General features: G+C 42.7%; 1 protein-coding gene across 2 annotated transcripts in view; it reads right to left on the minus strand.

Moving 5' to 3' along the window:
• CHD2 (chromodomain helicase DNA binding protein 2) overlaps window positions 1-24,474 on the minus strand; it is a 2,197,496-nt gene that overhangs the window by 1,237,093 nt on the left and 935,929 nt on the right. For both annotated transcript variants that reach the window (XM_078683153.1, XM_078683151.1), the window contains 2 exons: window positions 8,457-8,625; window positions 7,904-8,056 (listed from right to left, as the gene is read on the minus strand). In XM_078683153.1, the coding sequence (XP_078539279.1) occupies window positions 7,904-8,056; window positions 8,457-8,625 (322 nt within the window). The remainder of the gene's footprint in view (window positions 1-7,903; window positions 8,057-8,456; window positions 8,626-24,474) is intronic.

The raw sequence follows: 24,474 nt of genomic DNA on the forward strand, positions 1-24,474 counted from the left end.
TCTCAACTATTGACAGAAGGGGGCGGCCCCCCTGCCAGCAAAAGGTAATTTCAATTAATAGATACATCCCCCACATATACATTTTTTAAGGGCATGATACAGTTTTGCCCTTATCTGGATCACCGAGGCTAGGTCGAGCTCCAATATTATCAGCATGGAGCATTCTTTGATATATTAGAGTCCAGTATTACATTTTGTGTTCCTTCTTCTGAGTCTGACACTATCTCTGCCATCTGCATGGTTCCATCAGGGTGCATCTGTATTCGTCCCAGACTACCATTGCCCTAATGGAGAATCCCTTGATTCGGTCAATTCCTGCCTCTAGTCGGGCCTCTCCGTTGCGAGGATCAGGAAGACCCCTTGTGAGGTGCCAAACAGGAGCCCGGTCGACAGTTTCATCCAGCCAGTCTCACTTCCGCTGCTGAAAAGAAAAATAGGATTTTCCCCTTATGTTCCACCCGTAGCTTGGCTGGGTAGTGGAGACTGTATTTAATCCCTATATTTATGAGCCGTTGCTTAACCACCAGAAATGATTTCCTTTGATCTTGTACCCTTTGTGTATAGTCAGGGTAGATTGCAATGGGGTGACCTTCATATAGTTGCGGACCTTTGGTGCGGGTTGCCAGTAAAATATAATCTCTATCTCGATACTTGACAAATCAGGCTATTATAGCTCTCTGTGGTGCTCCGGGGTGAGGCGGTGGGACCAGCGCTCTATGGGCTCTTTCCACATTAAAAAACTTGGAGATTCTTTTGGGGGTGTAGTATCCTGCCATTCTCAATGTAATGCCTTTCTATCACCAATGGAATGTTCATCTAGACAGCTATCAGAATGTTGGTGTTCTGCCTTAGTGGTTACAGTTGGATGGGCTGAGCATCTAGATGGACGCTCCTGGTGGGTCTCCTATTGAGTTTGTACCTGTCTTAATCAAACTGCTCAATAAATCTACTTGAGAACTTCCTACAAGTGTGGACCTAATTACTACATTATTTTGGCGACGATACTGAAAGAACCTACTTCAGGCAACTCTACAAGCAATAACTATCTGCACTGCTGTAAACCAACTGTCAAGAAATCAGCCCCACCAGTGACCTGCCACCGGTCGCCCACAGCAGTCAGCCAGTTGTTCAAGCGTCTGGTGAGTCTATTCTCGGACTATAGCTGTAACAACACACGGACAGCCTACTAAAGGCAAATCAACCTCCTTCTAATTGTAGAATTTGACAATTTTAAACAACATTGCAATTACATTTGAGAGCTGCCGTCTACAATTTTGGTTGAGCGCTACGATGGTCTGCAGATTCTAACCAGCTTTCTAACATTAAAAAAAAAAAAAAGTGGCCAGATATTTTATTATCCAACTCTCTATCTGGGTGCGATACTTGTAAATTTGAATGATGTAAGCATGAAGTCAGTCTGCGTAGAACTTCGACATTTGCCTGCAGCGTAATTTTAAAATAACATTTACCGACATTTACCAGCTGTATATTTTCTCAATGAGAAGAGTTTCAACAGTCTGCAGGAAACATTTTGTGGCTTGGCAATATTTGAGATTATTACCTCTTGTTTTCAACGTATGCCCTGCTGTCTTCGTTGGCATTGTGACAGTTGGTTGACATAAGCAGAGCGATCCTTCCTGACTGCTATCTGTTGTCTTCTGGTGACGTCGTGGAACGTTCGAGGGGAGTCTGTGAAGAGTGTCTCTGGCGTGTGAGCGTATGTCACACGCTCTACCCGCTCTGGAATTTCTACTGTGAGCATACGTCAGACGCTCTGTCCCTCTGGAATCTCTACTGTCAGAGTAAGACAGACACTCTGCCCGCTCTGAAATTTCTACTCTCCCCATGACAATTGGAAGATTCTACATATCCGTAGTTGCAGTGAACAGTGCATAACCTCACATTTATGTGAAGTCTTTCATCTACATTATTTGTGCGATGTCCGGCGGTAACATCGTTCTTCTTCAACTAGTGTCTGGACTTCAACAAGTGACTATTGGACATCTACAAATGACTGTTGATGATGTTCTATGGGGATACTGGAAGAAGGTCTGGTTGACCAGCGTTGGATGAATTCTGTATTTCTCGGGTGAGAAAGTTCGCTCACCGGCGTAACATTAACTCATTTTCCTTGCAGAAATATTTGTTTCTTTGTCATTTATCAACATTTTCGCTATGATTATTTTCTTTCTAAGTTGTTTATGTATCTCTTTATAATGTTCACTGCCTTTGTTTGCCTGAGTATGTAGTAGTTAGGTGATATGTCGTATTGTGGTTTAATTTAGGCACGATTATTTTGTGGGTAGTGGTGTATAGGAGCAGGTCTCCTTACCCTGAAATATTCTCAGTGTTGGGTGATGCGCACACTCCTTCACTGGTCCCTCCCTATATGTGCCTGGTCTTATTTGTTTATGTATTTCACAGTGTGACCTTTGTTCTTCTCGGCAGTTGTTTTGTTGTTGCAGTGACTTTAATCTTATTGCACTTTAAATAGTGCAACTTATAGTGATATCCAACCCATGTTTAAAAACACAGCTGTGTGTCTGTTACTCTTTTGGCTGTACTTGTAATACAACATATCATTTTGAGAGGGCTATTTTTTGTTTGCTAAGGGTCCCTGTCTGTCCCTTTCGGTTTGCACACACAGACCTCGCTAAAATTTTGTTTCTGTATTACGTAGGATTTTAGTCCCTTTAGTTTGCAATAGTGCACATCAGTTATTCATACACAGACCTCACTAGTTTTTGTTGTCTGTATTTCGCAAAGGGTTATACTCCCTTTAGATTATAATTGTGCACATCTAGTGTCTATACACAGATCTTATCAAATTTTGTTTATCTGTGTTTACTAAGGATTATAGTCCTTTTAGTTTCTAACAGCACCACATTAGTTGTCTACACATGGACCCCACATAAATTTTGTAGGTGCAAATTTTGTTTCCTTCCAAGGAGTTATGCTTGGGATACCGTCCCTCGACATTATCGTAATGAGTTCCTACTCATACTTAATTTTGTATTTCACTTCCTATTTAGGAGTTGTATTAGGGTGCAATTCCCTTTGTGTGACATGGGTTCCCACCCATACTATATAATTGTATCCAGTTTGAAGGAATTTATGAAAAGTTTAAAGTCTTTTACATCTCTTATCATGAGTTTTACTCATACTTGCTAATTAATTAACATTTTATAAAGTGCACAACGTGGTTTTTCCACACTGTTTACTCTTTATGCTTTCAACGCTAGTTAGTTTTATTTCTAAAGAAGTGCACAACGTATCTTTTTGTTAAGAGATTGGGTCTTATTATCATATTTAGCTTATGTTAATATTGTTTAAGTGCTTTCATACATTTATAGCTAAATATGTTCTGTTTTCATTGTATCTTGATTAATTTTTCTCGCACTTATCTTTGCATTACTGATTTGTATTTTGTTTAAGGTTAATGGTGTTTAGATGAGGTTTCTCCCTAATTGTTCCTCATCTTCTTTACTGTGTTCTTCTTCCTAATCTACTTTTCTGTTGAAATCTATATTTTCTTTTCAATATCCATTCATTCCTGTTCTGGCCAGTAGGTATGCGTTGGAATTGCTTTTCATATTTTCTTCTATTCTTTTCTTTTCTGCTATTGTGTAAGAAGGAAGGATGGTTTACATGTTTGGTTCAATTCTTCTATTCCTATTTCTGAATTTCTCTTTGGTTCCATTGTTCAATTTTCTATTTCTTAATTTCTCTTGCTGATGTGAGTTTCTTTATTTCTCTTGTTGCTTTACTTGTGACGGGTATTCTCTTTTCGCTATTTCTTTCCTTCTTTTGATAATTTTGCTTGATTTTATTTCCCTGGTTCTGATTTTCTATTTCTAGCTTTTGTTTTCTGTATAAGAAAAAGGGATATGTAGTATCCTGCCATTCTGAATGTAATGCCTTTCTATCACCAATGGAATGTTCATCTAGACAGCTATCAGAATGTTGGTGTTCTGCCTTAGTGCTTACAGTTGGATGGGCTGAGCATCTAGATGGACGCTCCTGGTGGGTCTCCTATTGAGTTTGTACCTGTCTTAATCAAACTGCTCAATAAATCTACTTGAGAACTTCCTACAAGTGTGGACCTAATTACTACAGGGGGCTATGTTATTAATGATCCAGTTCTCTAGAAACAGTGCGGAGGAGGGTCCTTCGGCCCTCTCCGGAAATCCCACAAATCGTAAATTGTTCTTTCTTGACCGCCATTCATACCACTTGTTTTGCAGTTCAATGACGATGTCTCTGAGGGAGCAGACCTCTTTTTGCATTGCATCCACATTTCGTTCAGTAGTAGTCACTCTTTCTGATACCTTATGGAGGTCACATCTTAGCAATTTGACATCAATTGCAACAGCATCAATCATGTGGACCATATCCTCACGAGTGGAGTGGATTGCCACTAGTCTGTCTGCGAGAGAGTGGTCCGGAGATGTAGGGCACTGCACTACGTTTCCTTGCTTCTCTGGGTTTAGGTCTTGGAGGTTTGGGCCTTGGGGGCAAGGCTGCGCATAGTTTGAGATTTTATTGGCTTGCACCTTGTTGCCTATGTCTTTCACCATTATGGGACCCCCGCCGATCAGTCACACTACAATGACTTATTGTCTGTGTTGTGGCCCAAGCTACGCCACTTTCGGCTCAGGTGATCCTTGGTGCACCTTCTTCTCCCCTATGCTTTGTGCAGCACTGATCCGCTGTGTTTTTTTCCCCTCACTGAGAGGGACTAAGCTCAGTGTGCCTCCATCGATGGCCCGACTTCCCAGCTACCATTGTTTGTTCGGTCAGTTCTTGCTACTGGGATCAATTATTGTGCGACCGCTACTTCCTCAGTCTAGGCCCATCCAGGCTAGTGGTACATCTAGAACGTACCCTCTCCCCTCTGCGGTCATAGAATGCAATAAGTTCCTGTAAGCACTGTACTCAGGGTCTTCACCAAGTGTGACCTCTGGTTGTAATACATTAGGCTGAAATCAGGCCAAAGTTACAGAATCCCTTGCTTTGTCCTTTATAACACTTGGGGGGATTGCCCCTTCCCCCAGTTCCGGGCTCATGTGGCTCTGAGTTTATTAGTTGTTGCCTGCATCTTGTGGGTCAATATCCAGTCCGTTTTCCAGCTGTCCCTTTCTGGCCGTCTTAGTTCGTGCCACCCATCTTCCTGGGTTGGAGCGCGCTTTTGTGTTTTGTTATCTAGTCTTTTCCCCCTTATGGCACGCGTCTCGCTTCCTCTAAGCTTTCTGCGACAAATCCGGCCTTTTGGCACGAAATTGGGCCTGTGTCTCACGGGCTTATATCGGGTCCCCCTGGTGTTGCGTTGGAAGGGGCACAGTCTCAGCCCTCATGAGGATTTTTTCCCTCGTGGTTACAACCTCCTCAGTTTTGCCTCTGATCCAGTTGGTTGGATTCAGGTCTTTTTTCCCCCTGATCTACCTTCACGTCTTATGCCGACGCTGCCCCTAGGATTCATCAACAGAACAGCTGTCCCCATCTCACAGAGTTTCTGCGTCACCTACGCAGTTGGGGCCCGGTCTTTTTCAGCAGGATGGTCACCTGCTCCTCCACAGAACTTTAGTTCGGGCCTCTCACCCACACAATCAGTTCCACAAGGCTCACCACCTTGACCACTGCGACTTCATGTTTGCTGGCCACAACCATGTGCAATGTTCTTTTGTAACTGCCTTCAATCACTCCATCGGTGGGGGCTCTCCTAATCTTCCAGAGCTTTGCCCAACAATTCTTACTAACGCCGGTCACCTTGTCCCCGCTGGTTGTCGTCTCAGCCCGAGATAACTTTCTGATGTTTGGTTGTTGCGCTGAACTCCAGAGTCTGACATTACGGTGCTCGACTCCTGTTCAAAATGGCACCGGGGAGGATACGTGGGGCTCTAAGTTCCCAGAGCTTGCCTGCCAGCTAAACGGTCGGCATTGCAGCCTTGGGTCCTCGATTGCGAGCTACTTGTATTTCCACTTATGTCGTGGGGTTGGTGTCACTGAAACACCACAGGATTATGGTGGATTCCTTCACTGCCTAAGGGAGCTCTAGCAGACACATCTACACGACCATCTTAGCAGGCCACGCCCAAGTCCATACTACTGTTTGCTGTACTTAAGCTTCTCCCAAATATCAATCTATGGATGCCATCTTAAGTTTAAACCTTCAATGTCAAGTCCCTTCACATTTACAGGGCATTTTAAAATATTAAATTTCACATTTGCTCATTTATTTGTGTGTGCTTTATTGAGCTGCTAATAATTGATTTTTTAAGGCACAGGCCCCCTCAGCAGGCAATGCAAACCCCAAGGGGTCCGGAAAACACCGACTAAGACTGCTTAGCGTCTCTAGCCTCTAAAAGATTTGTCTCCATTGCGTCTTCAACATCTTTGAAAATGCACAGAGTGGGTGGGGGTTCGGCCTGTGAGTACCGGGGTCCCCTGGACTGCAGGGCCTCCTTTGTGCTGCGCTTGTGGTGTCCATTTCCGTAATCCTAGTCTGCATATTCACACTTTTTTATCTTCCTCTCTAAAAAAGAGTCTTTAAGATTGGACATGCTACATTCAAGACTGCAGTTCTCGTATAATAACCATATCATTCTCTTTTGTAGATCTAGAATGACCAGGAGAAAGTCAATCTTCATTACCTGCCATGGATTCTAGTTCCATTGGCTGGAAGAGCTCATTGACAATATAGCACAGCCTGAACCACTACTAACCCTTATAATTCCGAAGTTATGAGACTAAAGTCATGGTCACCCTTTCTCGAAAGCAGTGACTATTGGTGCCCCCCTGACTGTATATGTATGTATGTGGTATGTATGCAAGGTAAACCTAGCTAGGAAGCAGCAAAGCACCAGGTGAGAGCCCCAGTTACCGAAAGATGATTATGTATAAAAGCAGTAAAAGTGTAGGTGCTAATTCAATTCAGTGAGGTGGTAGTGTACTTAGAAGATATGAGCCTTCATCTTGCTAAACTGCATGAGACTAAAAGTAGTTATGAACTCAAGTAGGGTGTTGTAGGGAGTGTACATGGAAAAGGTACTTCATCTCCAGTTTGGCGATGTCCTAGCTACTAGTGAGGTGCAAACAACAGAAGTTGGATAGTTTCTCAGAGAGATAAACAAAGATGTTATTTCCAATAGCCGAAATGAGTAGAGTTTATAATAGAACATCATACCCCAAAAGGCAACTGGCATACTATTTTACCAACTATCACTGCTAAAAAAGTTAGTCCTGTACATGCTTTTTGAGAAATATATTGTTTTGTATGTACTATTTACTTACCTGATAAAAAAAGAGGCCATATTTTCATTAAGAAAAGAACTGAATGGACATAGAAGATAATGAATGGTGCATGCCATTGGTTCCAAGTCTCACGGTCCCTTCACTTTCCCCACTACCCCTTGATTACTCGTTATCATCATCTTTGGCGATCAAATAAGGGATGTCAAAGTACTGTAGCCCTTGAATGCCAAAGGCAAACAATCTTGCCCAAAAAGGTTAAGAAATCAGGCTATGGAACCAGTAACCTTAGACTGCACCAGGACCCAAGTAAATGTCCTTACAGGGCATAGGAAATGTTTAGATACTTGAATTTTATTAGGAAATCTACTTTCCATCTTAAACCAATATTTGTGTGAAGAGACTTCAGACAATAACTCTGAAAATGCCCCAGTGAATACTGCCGGGGGTGCCCAACATGCGGTGGCTACAGGGCCACATTGAATTGAATGGTATCTGACTTCCTACTCCTGGCAAAGTGAAGTTAATGTACGGCAAATGTTTTTACTTTGTTAATCAAACCAATGACACGTAAAATACAATAAAGACAAAATAAATGCCCCGATTCTCCTCTAGTCAGCAATGTACAGTAAATTAAAACACTGCCGGTTCCTACCTGAAATGGGTAGCGTCGGATGGACAGGTAGTCCGCAAGGATGTCCAACATGCGTACCATCTGGGAGAAGATTAGAACACGGTTTCCTCTCTCGTGTAGCCTTGTAAGGAGCTTGTCCAACAGAATCAGCTTACCACTACTCTTGATGAGGGACTAAATAAAAATGAGAATAAATTAGGTGGTTAAAGAGCCTTGTCTACAAAATGTACATGACCCTAAATCAATATGTCCATTAGTTTCAAGAACCCAAAAGAAGCTAATGAACAAACCAAAAGCCATAAATACGTAGCCGTCAATGAATGATCTGAAAGAAGAGTGAGTTTGAATGCTTGAATCAAATACGGTCAATAAAATGCTTTGTAGACGTTACCAGTCATGTTCAAATGATACTAACTATTCACATAATTAACTTTACCATTATATACATCAAATGACATCTATAAAAATGTCTTATTTACTAGAATTCTAAACTAATAATTCTAAGCCAAACTGAGCATTTTATGTATGTCTTGCCCGCAAGTCCACCACTCTCTAAAAATGTGGCCAAACCCACCTGTAGTATTTCCAGCCTAGTTTCCTTCTCTTTTTCACCATCTTCAGGAGCTTTTGTCAGGAAGCAGTGGTTACAGCATTTTTTCAACTCCATCACAATATTAAGGAAACCAGACGTACTTCCCCTCGTCCCTTTCGAAAGAGCCTTGTAATTCCTTGTTAAGATCCATCTATAAGCAGACAATATCATAAAGATGCAAGGCACACTGTATTACAATATAGCCAGCCTGTACTTTATCAGAAAAACTATATCTATGGTAGCTACAATAGGTACCAAAATCAATCACTGAACAATAGCATTTCATTGGCAATTCATTTCTGCTACCAAGAGGAATTCTGAAACAGGTCGATCATGTATATTATTCAATTCTATGCAAACAGTCAAAATATTCTAAGATCTAAGACACTAACAGAGAAAAACAAAAGAGAATAGCAAACACGCAGAGTAAATGGTGGTTTAATTATTCATCCCATGCCATAGGTGCTTTTACTGAAAATGATTTGTCGCCCCGAGGATAAGAGTAATTTGGAGATTGTGTAGAGTGTCTTATTTTGACTTTGGAAATCTCTGGGAGGGATACCTGGCATTATTTCTGATGAAAGGTTTCACAGGGCTATACATGAAATATGGAGTCTTATTAGAGATTACACTGGTAGTTTCTGCAGGCTCCTGCATGCAGTGCAGACATAGTTGATATCTCAGAGTTGATGGTTCCGGCAGCTGCTTGCTGAGCTCTTTGTAGCTGATTAATAATGGATAAAACATTGCAGTACATCAGTGGCAAGTTAATCAAAGCATCCGACATTAGCGCACAAATATTATCAGACTAAAATCGGTTTCGTTTTATGTGGATTTTATTTTTGCTACGTTCGTCACTTGTTGGAAAAGTGTGGTATCAACAAGGAAATCACGATTATGTTATCTACCACGGACAAGTTAAGATAGAATTGTTTTTGGAGTGGGGTGCTACGGAAAGTAGAAGGTCCTCGCAAATGTTTGCTCCTTAAAGGTGATTATCTCGGTTTTGGTATGATTATTTAAGGAGTTGAAAGACATCCAGCTCGAACTGTTTCCTAATTGTGCTTCTAACACATGACTTGTGCACAGTGACCAGAAAAGTCATGCCACAATGACCAGAAAATGTACTATACACTTTTGTGTCATCAGCATAGGATTGTATATGCACCTGGAGTCTCTCATGGGATCATAGAGGGGAAGCAGAATAATATTGAACAGTACTGGGGGTCATGGTGAGTGGTGACCACACTGCAGCTTCCTAGTGTTCTACTGGTAAAGGCACAATTTAACTTGTGGTGGCGATTGTCCGGAAAGGAATGAAAGATTCCATTTGGAAGATTCAGCTGAGGACCTTAACAGGGGTGATCGCTACAGCAGTAAAATATGATGATCCACATCATTAAAGGCTCTCAAGCAGCACAGCAGAGAAGCGCTACCTAGAATACGAAGCCTAAGTGTCATCGCTGATGGCTGTCAGCACACGTTTGGTCCAATTACAGGTCCTGGTGCCAGACATCACAGAAGAGAGGATATGATGGTCTTCCAGAAAGGCTTAAAGCTGTTGGGATAAACATTTGTCAAGTACTTCCTGTAGAATGGGTTTGTTATAGGACAATAGCTGGAAGGCTCTGTGATAGAAAATAGTTCGGATCGTTCAAAATTTTTATGTGTATTCGATCTGAAACAGCAGAATAAAATACACAGTTTAAAATTTTGGGGGGTTAAAAAAACACATCAAATCAGCCAAAAGGATTTCAGTGTACATTTGACTGCAAACATCACTGTTTTTGCAATTTTTTCAACAAACAAAAAAAACTAAAGTAAAAAATGTAGACTTGATTTTGATGTTTGGGGCACTTTGCTCTTAAGCCTTCATAACTTTTTGTCCTCAAAAGGTAACCTAGCCAAATATGTATATTTTTTTCCCCACTTCTTAGGGATTCTAAAGGTAACCTGGATTTGTAGATTCTCCTAGGACTGAACCGAGAAAATAGGCACAATTTAACAAAATGAGGTTTTTTTTTAACTATAAAAAAACATGCTGCGCAAGAGAACATATTTCTTTTTTTTTTACTAACGGTGACATCAGTAAAAGGTTGGCTATCGTCCCAGCTCTCAGGAACAAGCAGAGTTGAAATAGAAAAACAATTTTTAACCAGTTTTTGCAATGTATTAACTAGTAGCATGTTTTTCCTATTTTTGTGGTTTGAATCTCCTTGCAGTTTTGCAGTGGAAACAGGGGTGAAAACAGAAAGCTATACATTTCTCAAAACTAGACAAAATTCCGAATTCAGCAAGGGGGGTCATCTGTGTAGACTGCTCCTGGTTTTCCCACAGAAAATAATCAATTAAATCAAAAAGTTATGTAAAATATTCAAGCAGCACTTTAAAAGCTTCATAGGCTGTAATGGCCATAAGCCATGTCACTAGTAGTCTATCTATGTCCTTTTTAAAAAAGGACATTGTTGGAACCCAGCTGCCAGCACCCTCTAGAACACTATCAGCAGAGGCAGGTTCTCTCAGATTTTCTAAGCACAAGTGGGAAGTAAGAACTCCAAACATTAAAGAGAACTACCTCTATGGGGAGGAGGGTGGGTTGTATGTGAATCTATGAAGGATACCAATAATGGATAACTGCAGTTACAGGTAAGTAACTTATTTTCGTATCCATTATTGGGGTATCTTTCAAAGATCCACATGCCTGAATCAGAATAGCAAGCAGTACCCAGAATCGTACTGTCGTTAGCAGATGTAAATCCTAACCCCCCTAGTTACTGAAATAGAACAGTGACATTTGTAATCAAGTAAATATTATTTCAGTTTCTGGAAAGCTTTAAAAAGATGCTTAGAAACGAAACATGCAATCTTAACATACTATACTACTTAAGATGTATCCAATGACCTGTTTAGTAGAATAGAATAATATAACATCTAAGACACTATTGAACTTCCAGCGCTATACAAAAATGACAGATAGCAAGCAAAGTTATGTTTGTTATGTAGGATATAAGTTTCCTCTTTTATCAAACAAAGAGGCCCACCTTAATTGAAGGGATGACGCAGTACTGCTTGACCCACAGCTGCATCCTCACATAGCGCAGATTGGAGACAGAAATGTTGCGTAAAAGTGTGGACACTTTTCCATGTCTAAGCACGGCAATTTTTTTTAATGCTACTCCAGCGAACAGAGCTGCCAATGTAGAAACTGCCCTGGTGGAGTGCGCTTTAGTTCTACTTGTTAAAGGCTTGTTAGCCTGGTCATGGCAGAATTAAATCGCAGAAGAGACCCATCGGGCAACCGTGGCTTTAGTTACTGCTGTTCCTTCTCTGCCTTGTCCTTAGGCCACCAGCAGCTGATCAGTCTTTCTTATGTCTTTTGTTTTATGCAGGTAGAATTTTAAACACCTCTTAACATCCAACATGTGAAGAGCCCGTTCTGCTGGACTAGTTAGGTTTAGAAAAAAAGGATTTAAGTATTACTGGTTCGTTGATATGGAACTGTGTCGGGCTTTTTGGATACAAGTCGGGTCTGTTCGCAGAGCTACATAGTTATCAGTGAAATGCAGAAAAGGTTCCTTGACTGTAAAAGCTTAGCTTTCGCTAACCCTCCTTGCAGAAGTGAAAGCCAGTAGGAGAGTCACCTTCCAGGTGAGAAACTTGAGCTCTGCTTTGTGAATTGGTTCAAAAGGCTGCCTCATTAGCTGTGCCAGAACCCAGTTTAGCTTTCTTCCAGGAGGGGTTTCACGCACCAGGGCGAAATGCTCGGAGTAGGCCCCTCATGAATTGTTTGAGAAGACTAGAAGCACAGAGAGTAGGAACTTGAGGAGACTTCCTAAAACTGGAAATCGCAGCCAGGTGAACCTTCACTGAAGAGAACGTGAGACCTGACTTTGTGGAGAAGTGTGGCTCAATGGTTAGAGAGGCAGACCCTGATGCAGAAGTCTAGCCCGGGACCAGGGTTCAATTCCCCGCCTCGGCGGGTCTTGGGCTCGAAAATTCCACGGACCTGATCATTCTCGCCTCTGTGCCTATTCCAATCATGGAGTCCCACTCTGCAACTCTGGGCAATAGCTTGCTTAATCTCCACAACGGCCCCCACAACGCTAAGGATGCCTGGCCTCCACCTTGGGGGTGCCCAGGAGTGGACACCTCACAGGGAAAGCCAGGATGGGTTCTACAGTGGTATTCGTACAAGCGCCTTGAGACCCTTGCGGGTGAGTAGTGCGCTATACAAGTATCAATTTACATTTTTTACATTAACAAACAGAGGAGATATGGCAACATCTGCTCAGGAGGCGCTTGAAGGGGGTGAAGGTTGTTTTGTTGGCACCAGAAACAACCTCTTCCATTTTAGGCGGTATGTCTTGTTAGTGCTGTCTGATCTTGATTTGGCAATAACTTTCCTGCACTCCTGCGAAATATCCAAGCCTCTGAATTCTAGGAACTCAGGAGCCATGCGTGCAAATGAAGATATTGCGGGTCTGGATGGTATACTTGGCCCATCTCTCTGGTCAGCAGAGATGGGGCTGGCTGTAGGCGCATGGGCCTTGACTCAGAAAGCTAGAGAAGCTCCAGGAACCAGTACTGCCCGGGCCATCGTGGCGCTATCAGGATCAAACAACAGCCTTCAGTCTTCATCTTGGTCAATACCCTGGGAATTAACGGTGATGAGGGTTACAAGCATAAGCATATATCCAGGACCATCGCATTAAAAGGGCATTACCCCTCGACCCTGGTAGAGGGGAATCTGCTGGCATAATACTGTAATAGTGAAAAATAGAAAAATCCCAATGGGAATATCACTTGTTATAACGCATGCCATTACAAAGCAAGTCTTACAACGACTTGCTGTAGGGGGGGGCGCTGAAGTTTGGAATAGTATAATTTACTATTCCAACTCCAATGTGTGCAACAGTAGGGAAGGTGTTGGATTGAAAATCCAACACATTCTGCCCCCTATAGCAAGTCGTTGTAATGACTTGCACTGTAATGGCATGCGATGTAACAAAGCCTCATTGTAACGACTTGCGTTGTAATGGCATGAGATGTATTTGATGTTTTCCATAATACTGGCATTTGGCATTTTCTGTTGTTGCGACGAGGTCGAACGCTTGTTTTCCCCACATTTGAAACACCTTGTCGGGCTGGGACAGCTCCAGCTCCCATTCGTGACAACTTGACTGCGTACTGCTTAACGTATCCACCAGAGTATTGTGCAGACCTTGAGTGAGATCTTGTGTTGGGTCATCCAATCTCATAGCGCCTGTGCTTCTTGGTATAGTGTAATGGATTTGGTTCCCCTTGTTTGCTGACTTAATACATGGTGGTCGTATGGTCCACAGGAATCAGTACAGAGGAGCCTGCTATCCTTGGCAAGAAAGCCTGGAGAGATAGGAAAATGGCTTTGAGCTCTAGCCTGTTGATGTGCCGATGTTTCTGAGCAGAGGATAATTTGCCCTGAATCTGTAACTCTTACAGGTGGCCTCCCCAGCCGTCCATGAAGGAGTCCGTTAACAGTAGGAAGTCTGGGATAGTCTGGAGAAAAGTATGGCCCTTTTCAAAATTTGGTGCTTGAAACCACCATTGCAGTGCATCTACCAATTGTGTTGTGATCTCTACTACATCCTTGAAGGATCCAGAGCCTTGTTGCCATTGCTTTTGTGGCTCTTCTTGAAGGGGCCTCATTCTCAGTCTGGCTAAGGGCACCAGATCTATTGCTGAAGAACACATCCCTAGGAGCGACTTGTACATTCGCACAGAAACTGACTTTCTTCTTGATATGCTCTTCGCCAGTCTTTGAAAGCGTACCTGTCTTTCGTGAGATAGGAAGGCTTTGCGTTGGATGGTATCTATGGACGCTACCAGAAAGGATATAACTTGGAAGGAACAAAGATTTCTCTATGTTTACAGTAAGTGCCAAAGTTCTGAACGTTTGAAGGCAGGTGCTTGTAGCTCGACTCCCTTTTGTGCTGTTGGTGCTTTGAGCAGTCAGTCGTTGAGATATGGAATACTTGGAGCCCTTGAGATCGCAGGGCTGCTGCTACGGGTGCCAGGTCCTTGGTAAATCTCCTTGGTGCCGATTTCAGACCAAACGAAAGTACTTTGTATTGGGAGTGGGTACCAGCCACAGTGAATCTTAAGAATTTTCGATGTTTCGGATGGATGGAGATATGAAAATATGCGTCTTCCATGTCGAGCGAGGTCATGAAGTCTCATTTAAACGCCGTAGATCTCGGAAAGTGTTACCATCCTGAGCGTCTCTTTCTTGAGAAACTTGTTGAGTTTCCTCAGGTCCAATATCGGTCTCCATTCTCCTAATTTCTTTTTTATCAGGAAAAAACGAGAATAAATATTGTTTCCCTTTTGCAACATTGGGACTTCCTCTATTGCTCCCTTGGCAAGCATGACCAAACCCTTTTGCAACATTGGGACTTCCTCTATTGCTCCCTTGGCAAGCATGACCAAAGCCTCTTTGCTTAGGAAGTGAAGAAGAGGGTGGGGGTCACACTTGGATGGAATAATCGGCGGGCGTAAATTCTAGAGAGAATAAATATTGTTTCCCTTTTGCAACATTGGGACTTCCTCTATTGCTCCCTTGGCAAGCATGACCAAACCCTTTTGCAAAATTGGGACTTCCTCTATTGCTCCCTTGGCAAGCATGACCAAAGCCTCTTTGCTTAGGAAGTGAAGAAGAGGGTGGGGGTCACACTTGGATGGAATAATCGGCGGGCGTAAATTCTAGAGTGTGACCAAAGGTGATAAGGTCCAGCATCCAGAGAACTGTTATTTGGCACCACTGGCGGACATACCTGGAAATCTTTGCACCCACAGGTTGGGAGTGGAGGGAAGCTGGTACCCTGGCGTGATCACTGCTTCCAGTTTGAGTCACAAACTTGTTGAGGCATTCGCTTGCGGCCTCCCTGGTGAGAGAAACCAGCTGTAGATGACTGATGGTAAGATGGAGGATTATAGGACCCGATATGGTGACGGGTATGGTTGATACTGTTGAGCCCTCTGATAACTCCCTTGTAAGGGGCAAAGCCTTGTTCTCTAGCCCCTCTGAAAGGCACCTTTCTGTATTGCAATGTGCCCAAAGTCTGCGGGGTCCGTGTCATTCTTAATCAACAACAATGCCTCAACAATGTGCTTTCTGAATATGGACTCATCATTGAAAGCCTTCTCACAGACTTTTGTCTGCACCTCGGGTCTAAAGGTGGTTGCTTTCAGTCATCCTTGCCGTCTGAGTAAAGCAGTTCCATCCAGTTGTCTAAAGCCAGCATTGGCTACATCAAAGGCACAGACAATAGTTTCTGAAGCTGCACGTTCCCCTTCCACAAGTACCTTCCGTGCCTCTTGTCGTCAGGTATAAGGTCTATTAAATCTGCCATATCTGACTACATCTGGTGGTCGTAGCGGCCGATAATGGCTAATGCATTTGCTGCCCTAATTGTAATTGCAGCCATAGAAGAGAAATGCTTCCCTAAAATGTCCATCCTACGCCCTTACTTATCAGGAGGAGTGGTAATAGGGGTAGTAGGGTTTTAGGAACGTCTTTGTGCTTCTTGAGAAATGACCGAGTCCGGTACGACACCATTGTAGATGGTGTCGTAGACGGTACCATCATCAGCGAGACACTCGTCAACAAGTCGGTCGTTGACGGGAACTTCACCGACTAGGGGGTGTCAACAGTCTTCAATGACAATAGAGTCCTTATCGTCAATGGAAGACTCTCATAGATGGTATTGGAGCCTGGATTGCCATCAGGTTGCGGTCAACGTCATCGATGTAACACTCATTGGCGTCGACGATGATTTTTTAAGAGATTTCCGCCCCAGAGGATGTGAAGAGGAGACTCCTGGGCAATCTCCTTCCTTCCTAGAAGGCGTAGAAGGCACAGACAACGCTGGCTCCGAGGAGTGTTTAGGTCTTTTGTCTTTTTTTGAAGTCTTGGTGTCCTGGGAACACTTATGATGTTTCCTACCTTCACATGAGAAACTGTCTTTAGCTCTGTCCCTCTTATGGGATGTACAGGATCCCTCACTCTCCTCCTTCGAAGAAGGCGTCTGGTATTTAGTGGTCTGAAGCCACAGTAACAACCTTTCCTTTCTGTCCTGGATGGTTTTAGTTGAAAAGGTGCAGCAGATTTTGCATTCTCTCCATGCCTTGGGTAAAAGCAGTAAATAAACTCCTAATATATATCATCCACATGGACCCTTTTCTTGCCACAGGTCTTACATGGGTGGTGGAAAAGGCCTTTGTTGGACATGCTGCCAAGAATTGTGAAAGCTGAAGAAGAAAACTGAGCAGCAGGCAGGGAGACTAGACTCCCTTCCACACGACGTGCGGTGAAAGTCTGAGAGAACTTGCCTCTGCGGAGTGTGTTCTAGTGGGTGCTGGCAGCGGATTGGCTGGATTCCAACATGAAGTCCTTTTTTTAAAAAGGACATAGGTAGGCTACTATTGACATGGCTTAAGGCCATTAGAGTCTATGAAGCTTTTAAAGCGCTGCTTGAATATTTTACAGTGGGACTCCCATCTCGAAGATCGGGAATGATTCAAGCAATTGAATGTATGAAAGATACTCCAATACTGGATAAGTGTTAGAAACCATCTTGGGAGTCGGTTGACCCGAGTCCCACAAAGAATGAAAAAAGAAAAAGAAAAGGGGGCAGGGCAAAAAACACTGACCACCTAGGCCTCTTGGGAGAGGGGTTAGGGGCGTGGGTCCCTCCCCCCACCCTAGGTCAAAAAAGCATTTTTCTTTTTAATTTTTGGCTGGAACCGCCCGAATGATTTTGTAAAAAAAAAACCGCTTTGTTTATTATCGGCCCCCGGGTGGCCCAGATCCTGGGGGAATTTTACAAAACAAGAGGGGGGGGGGGCACAGGTCCCCACTCCTGGAGCTGATAATGCTCCAGGGACCACCACCTCCTGGGGGCTACTTTAATTATTAATGCGGGGAAAGCCTGTATGGCCTCCCCAACTGCCCAAGGGACCACCACCACCCCAGTGCTTATATCTTTTTAAATGGGGTGGGGGATCTCAGACCCCGCCCGGCCCCAGGGACATACCTGGGGCTTTATTCCAAATTAATGCTGGCCTGCATGGACCCCCCCCCCCCCTGCAGTCCCGAGGCCCGCCACCACCACCCCCCTCCCGGGGCTTTAAATTTAAAAAATGCAGGTGCCGCATGGCCCCAACCCGCAGCCCCTGGTACCGTCATCTCCCCGGGGATTTTGTTAGAATGAGGGACCACCACCTCCCCGGGGCAATACAAAATGAAGGAGGGAGGTGTTATGTTAAAGAAGTGCAGTTTTATTGAAACATTTATTAGCAGCAGCACAGCATAGCGTCCTACAAGCAGAACATACCTAACTGCAGTGCAGCCAGGGATTCCAAGATCAACATTCACTAGGAATCCAGAATGCACTACAATACAAAACATGGCATGTGCTAGGAACTTATGCTAATTTATGTTAATCTCTGGACAATGTAACATCTCCCTCATTAGAAAAATATTAACCTAAAAGAAAAGAAACAAATAAAAACAAAACTGAAAACATAAAAAAACTTGAGACAAAAAAAAATAACAATGATCAGCAAAACCTTCCTATGTTACAAAGTCAATAAATCTTCTTGGCAATTGCCCAACTCTGCCAGCCCCTCTAACTCTGGAGGCTATAGAATCATTTAACACATCCACAGGGTCGTGAGACACCATACTTCCACTGCTGTTGACATCACAACAATTATGTGGTGACTTGGTGTCAAGTTTCACCAGGAAGTCATTATGCCTCACTCCTGTGTCCTCACCCTATTCTCATTTTCGCTGTGTGAACCTCTACCTATGCATCTCGCAACTCTCCTCACATTCCACCCCTTATCATTCTGTGTGATCACACAATTAGAAAATACCTTCAATACTTTCGTAGCCTTGCCAAACCTAGACAACCCTATACTCAATGTTTGGTCTGATAACCCTCACAAAATCACCAGTTTTAATATCATGAGAGACTGCCTTGCATTCAGCATCATCGGGTTCATTGGATTTACCTGGTTTCGTCCTCATCCTTAATAAGAGATGGATTCTGCTTGATTGACTGAGATTGTGTTTCGATAAATGCAGGCTAACCCACCACCGGTATTCACGGTTCTATCTAGGCGGATTATATCATGACTAGAGGGGGCCAGTAGGTCTAGGATGGGAAGACGAGGAACTATTTAGCCATGTTTCGATAAGGACGGTGATGTCCAGATCATTCGAGAAGATGAGATCGTAAATGTCGGGGGCATGTTTGCTAGCAGATCTGCAATTGATGAGTGCCCACTTTAGCTTGGTAGTTGAATGGGTGAGAGCAGTTGCACTATGTTGATATTTGTGAGGTTTTCTCTATTTATGGATCTGTAGTAGTGAGTGGGTTCTCTGTAGGGGTTTGTTTGAATGGAATGGATAATGCCACCTAGAGACTTGCTGTTGTCTTTAGGACTGGCATCGGATATGAGGAGGTCATATATGTCATTGTCAGATAGTTCAGCAATTACCCTCCTAGGACGAGACGGGTTGTTGGGAGAGGGTATCTTACTCTGTCTAGTGTACTCAGGGTGTGAATTCTTGGTGATGTGTCTGCTAGTTTGGTGACTAATTTGGTTCACAGTAGCATGTTGTGAACGTATCTAGACCCTATTTAAATATTCCCGATTTATGCCCTTATGTGGTTATATCAAATCATATCCTTATAAAGGCATAAGAATCATATCCATATTTAGTCATAGCCAATGCAGTCCAAATACGGCAAGGCTACTCCCAAAGACTCCTAGAAAGTACAACGCGTTCCTTAAACAAACCAAGCCTCCAGCAGCCCGGGAATTCCCCCTGCTTCTGTTTTGATTTGTCCAGGAACTCCTGGAGTCCTGAAAGAACTGAAAGTTCTTAGTGACGTCTTATGTCCAACCTTACGTCAAACTCGGCACCTTCCAGGTATAAATATACCAGCATATGCCTTAGCAAACACATGGTGGTTTGGAGCAGATCGGCTATCTACTTGCCCGACGCCCTGCTGATGCTAATGCCGAAGGAAGCCGACCCTCCCATTGACGCACTGAGAGAGACGCTGTCTTTTCTCTTGCCGAGAAATCCAGCTCCAGTGTTTTCCGGTCACCCTCGCGGGTTGCTGGGAGATAGAGTCCTGAGAGAGAGATACAAGACCTCCTTCATTCTATAACCAAGGTACGGAGCTGATTAGGCCCGTAGAGAATTCTTGATTCAGATTCTTGGCAAAAACTATCTTAACTAAAAGTACAACTCCTTCCCACGTACTAGGCTTAGGTTAGGTACACCGGGGTAGGCGTATTTTAGAAGCACCAGTTGAGAACGTTTAGTCAACTTTTATAATTGTATGTATTTTATCCATTTTAAGTATCTTATGGCTTAGAAACCATACAAATGCTTTTACAGTAGTATTTCATAATACTCTTTTTACTGTACGCACTTTACTTTATAACAAGTATTGCAATTGTGGCAAATCACTTCTCTTGCATGAGAAAGAAGACTGCTCAATAATAACCACTTTTATTGAAAACGCCCGTCTCTCTATTTCCCTGCATTCCTGGTGAAACTAAGCATGCACGATTGACTGAGTGAAATAGCTATCTATTGTTTCCGCTACTCTGGAGATATACTCCTTGTTCTAGGGGAGCAAAGTTGTCATGTTTATGCGGTTTTCAGAAACTAATCCCTTCTTGTCTATTCAGGAAAGTTAACTCCTTCCTGTTCACTCGAGAAAGTTTCTAGTGACCTCTGAGCTAGCTGGCATTCATAATTAAGTCTAACATATTCAATAGAGACCTAGTCGACCTCAGTCCTACGTCTAAACTATTGTTTATGTTATTCCAATGCGCAGAGCCTATTGGGAATATAGGAACTACACTACATGGCGCCCAACGTTTGGTAAGGTGATAATTTAACGCTAAATACAAGAGTAACTCAGTTGTGCTTTTCACAGACCCCTTTTTCCGTAAAAACTCCAATAGGCGTCTGGAGTGGGTAAAAGGTTAATATCCGCCAGAACTTAGTAGGAAGAGATTCCTATGTATTAGTTTTTGGTTTAGTCAACGTTGAAGGATACAGTGTTCCAAAATATTGTGCACCTAATCTTTGTTTCCTTGAAACTTGCTCTGCAAAAAACCTTTCAATCAGTAAAATGACGGGAAGTGGCGAAGAAAGAGATGCTTTGGCAGCTCAACTTTTAGCGGAAGACACAAGTCTCCAACATGAAGACCCGAATGCTATAATCATTCCGGTAAATGTAAGGAAAATCAGAACTATAAAACTTACAGAAAATGGAGTATCACCAAGGGGTGGTACAGTCATATTTGTGCTAGAGGAACATGAATATCGGTAGACAGAGGTATTCTATTCATGGATACATTTTCCGGCAGCAAATGCCGTGACACGCGATTTCTACTACTACAAAATAGAGGAATCTCCAACGGAATACGTTCCTTTTGAGGACATTGAAATTCCACTAACATACCAAGAGCACCAAACATCAAAATCACTTCACCAGGCTTGGTCCACTAGGTAGACCAGGAGAGACATGGCCGGTTTCAGCCGGCTACACACCACATCCCGACATTGAAAAAATGTCAAGTGGAGAACTTTTAGTTCAGCTAAAACAACTAATTAAAATACATAGACAATTGGTCCAATATGTCATGCAAACTTTAACAGTCCAACCAGCAATAAGAATTCCACAACACACCCCTCATCAGGGGAACACAAATAAAATCACACCACAGACTATACAATCAGTCATTGGCAAATTACCCGCAAAACGGGAACAAATTCCATTCTGGTTAGCTCAAAAAATTACACAGATAGAGGCAGTATTTCCTGATGCTACCCCACGACAGAATTCTGACAATCTGCCTACCAATGGGAATCGCACCACATGTGGAGGACTGCGACACTTGGGGAACAGTCTTAGCTTCAATATACACAAAAACAAATGGTGTTCCGTCTATGGCGGTTATACCAGACGTACTAAGACAGATTCAAAATGAATATGGTCCAGAACCTGCTTTAACTCTAGGTATGAAATTACTGAAAGACTTTAAGCAAGTCTCGGCTATACTACTAGCCAACATAAAAGGAGAAGCAGCATCTGTGGCGATCCGCCAAAAATTGAAAGAAACAGATATAGCAGAACAACCTTTTGAACTTGCCAGAATAATTGAAAAATCCTATGAAGAACTAGGTAGAGATAGTTTGGGTGGGAAACCACTAAAACCACAACTAACTGAAAATCATGATTTTTTTTATTAAGAATAATCTCAATACTCCAAAAAAGAAGTGGGAGGGTAATAAACAAACCACTCCCAGAGAAAAACAATTTCAGTCCAGAGGAAGGTCTCCTCAACCGAGAGATAGATCTCCAGAAAGGGGGGGGGGGGAAGGTCTCCACAAAGGGAGCCCTCTGAAAAAAGAGACAACCTTAGAAATAGGGACAATTTGAGAAAACCTGACAGATATCAAGATATTGATACACGCCCCTCTCGATCTTTTCAGACTTCTGCACAGAAATCGGAAAGAAGAGGACGGTCAGAACATAAAGAAGAGCGCGTCAAGTCCAAAGACAAGGAACCTGCTCATCAAAGTAAAAAATTACAATTTCCGAAAAAGAAGGTAGCAAGTATTAAAATAAAACATGCCGAGGATTCTGAGGACACAACTCAAAAACGGAGAATGGGCCCAGACAATGCTAGACAGCGCAGCAGAAGTGACCATAGCTTGCAAGATCCTGACGAAACTTCTGGAGACAGTGGACACAAATGAATACATTCAAGTGGAAACTGCAGACACCAGAGTTAGCGTACCCCACAAATTATATGAAATAACATTATGTATAGAGGGGGACAATACTAGGAAAATAAGAGGTCTCTTTTGGGAGAACCTATCTAAAGGCTATGATATCCTTCTAGCAGAAAAAAAATGGCCACCAGAGTTTGTCAGGGAGTGCCCACATGGCGAAGAAATGATTATGCCTGCCTTCTCAAATCACATTCCAATTCATAAAAAATATACATATGCTAGAAAATGGGCAGTGGCCCAAGCCCCTGCATTATATAAAAATCATGTAGGATGGGATGAGGATTCTCCTCAACATAAAATCCAGTTAAAAAAATCAACCCACTGCACAAAGGCAGTATCCTGTTAAGCAAGAAGCTAAAAAACAAGCCAGGGAGATCTTAGATCAACTTGAATACCAGGATGTGATTGAAACATGCACAAATGAACAATCCTTTGTTTCCTGTCTCCAAACCAGACAACTCATATTGTCTAGTTTTGGACTACAGACACCTAAACACTTGTTGCAAAACATTTGCAGTACAAAACTCACACAGTGCAGCACTAATGAATAACGTGCGCAAAAAAATATAAAACGACATTAGATATTTCAAATGGTTTCTTCTGTCAAAACATTGCACCAGAAAGCAGGTATTTGACCGCTTTCTCCAGTATGGGGGCTCAATGGCAATTTTGTCGTCTCCCACAGGGATTCAAGAATAGCCCAGGATTATTTTCAGCCAGGGTAACAGAGTTACTACACATGTATGATGATGTGGCATTATCTTATGTCGATGACATTTATCTCACAGACGATGACCTGGGCACTCACTTGAAAAGAGTGAACACCATTATACTTGGGTTCGCATCTGAAGGGTATAAATGCAACTTTAAAAAATCACGAATTGCCCACCTCACCGTCCTATTTTTAGGATATGAGTTATCAAGTGAAGGCAAAAGCCCAGCAGACAACTTCTTAGAGAAGTGTGCAGTAATACAAGCTCCTAAAACGCTTAAGAACTTACAATCAATTCTAGGTTTCCTGAATTTCGGAAGAACTTGCATCCTAAACTACGCAGAGAGGATTAAACCTCTCTACGAATTAATAAAACCTGATTTCAAACCAATTAATTGGACTCACAAACACACAGAAATTTTACGATCATTACAAACAGATATGTTAACTAAAACAAAACTGCAAACACGCGCAAACGAATGCAACCTTGTAATCCGAGTCATCCCAGGAAGATGCGGATTTACATACCCGACCTCTAATGAGGGAGAAACGGTACCAATAGCTTACAAATCACACTTGTACACACAAGCGGAAATGAAATTCAGTTCCACTGAAAAAATTCTAACTGCGGTTCAAACTGCTGTAGCAAAAGAAAGAGCTCTCGCGCAAGGTAAACGTATAATAATCGTTACACCGGTACCTGCCCTAGAAGCAGTAACAAGAGCAAGCATTCCGAATGCTAAAGCTTTGCATCCGAGATGGATACAATGGGTTAATTCTCTTGCTGCATCAGACGTAGTATACAAATTTGATCCTAACTTAAAAACGCAAGAATTTCTCCAATATGAATATGAATGTCCTCTGCCGACTGAGATCCTGCCTCTGGAACATTACGGCTGTATAATATATACAGACTGTTCAGCACAACCCGCAGTTGGGGGTAAACAAGCATATAGAGCTGCCTGCGTGATTGTTAAAGGTCGTTGGCATGAAGGAAAATTCAGACCACTGGTCACTAAAACTCAATCACCCGGAGACTGTACAGCTCAGCGAGCTGAACTACAGGCTTTTAAGATAGCGCTTGAAAATACCGATCGCGAATTCCCCACACTAATAGTATGCGATTCATAATATTGCGTCCAGTCTTACAATGAATACTTGCAGAACTGGGTTCAAAACGGTTTCAAAGATGCAAAAGGTGGCACAATCAAGCATAAAATGCTTTGAGAAAAAGTAGTTCTTTTACAAAAAGAACTACAAAAGACTCGCGTGATGGCGTTCACGTTGCAGGGAATTCATTGGCTGATGAGGCCGCGAAGGCAGCTGTGCAAACGGCTTCCGTAGCTGCCATCACCTGGTCAAAAGCAAAAATAGACAGCGAGATAATGCAAGCTGTTAATGCTTCAGTAAAAGACAGT

Source organism: Lissotriton helveticus, chromosome 3_1 (assembly GCF_964261635.1).
Source record: "Lissotriton helveticus chromosome 3_1, aLisHel1.1, whole genome shotgun sequence".
Lineage (NCBI taxonomy): Eukaryota > Metazoa > Chordata > Amphibia > Caudata > Salamandridae > Lissotriton > Lissotriton helveticus.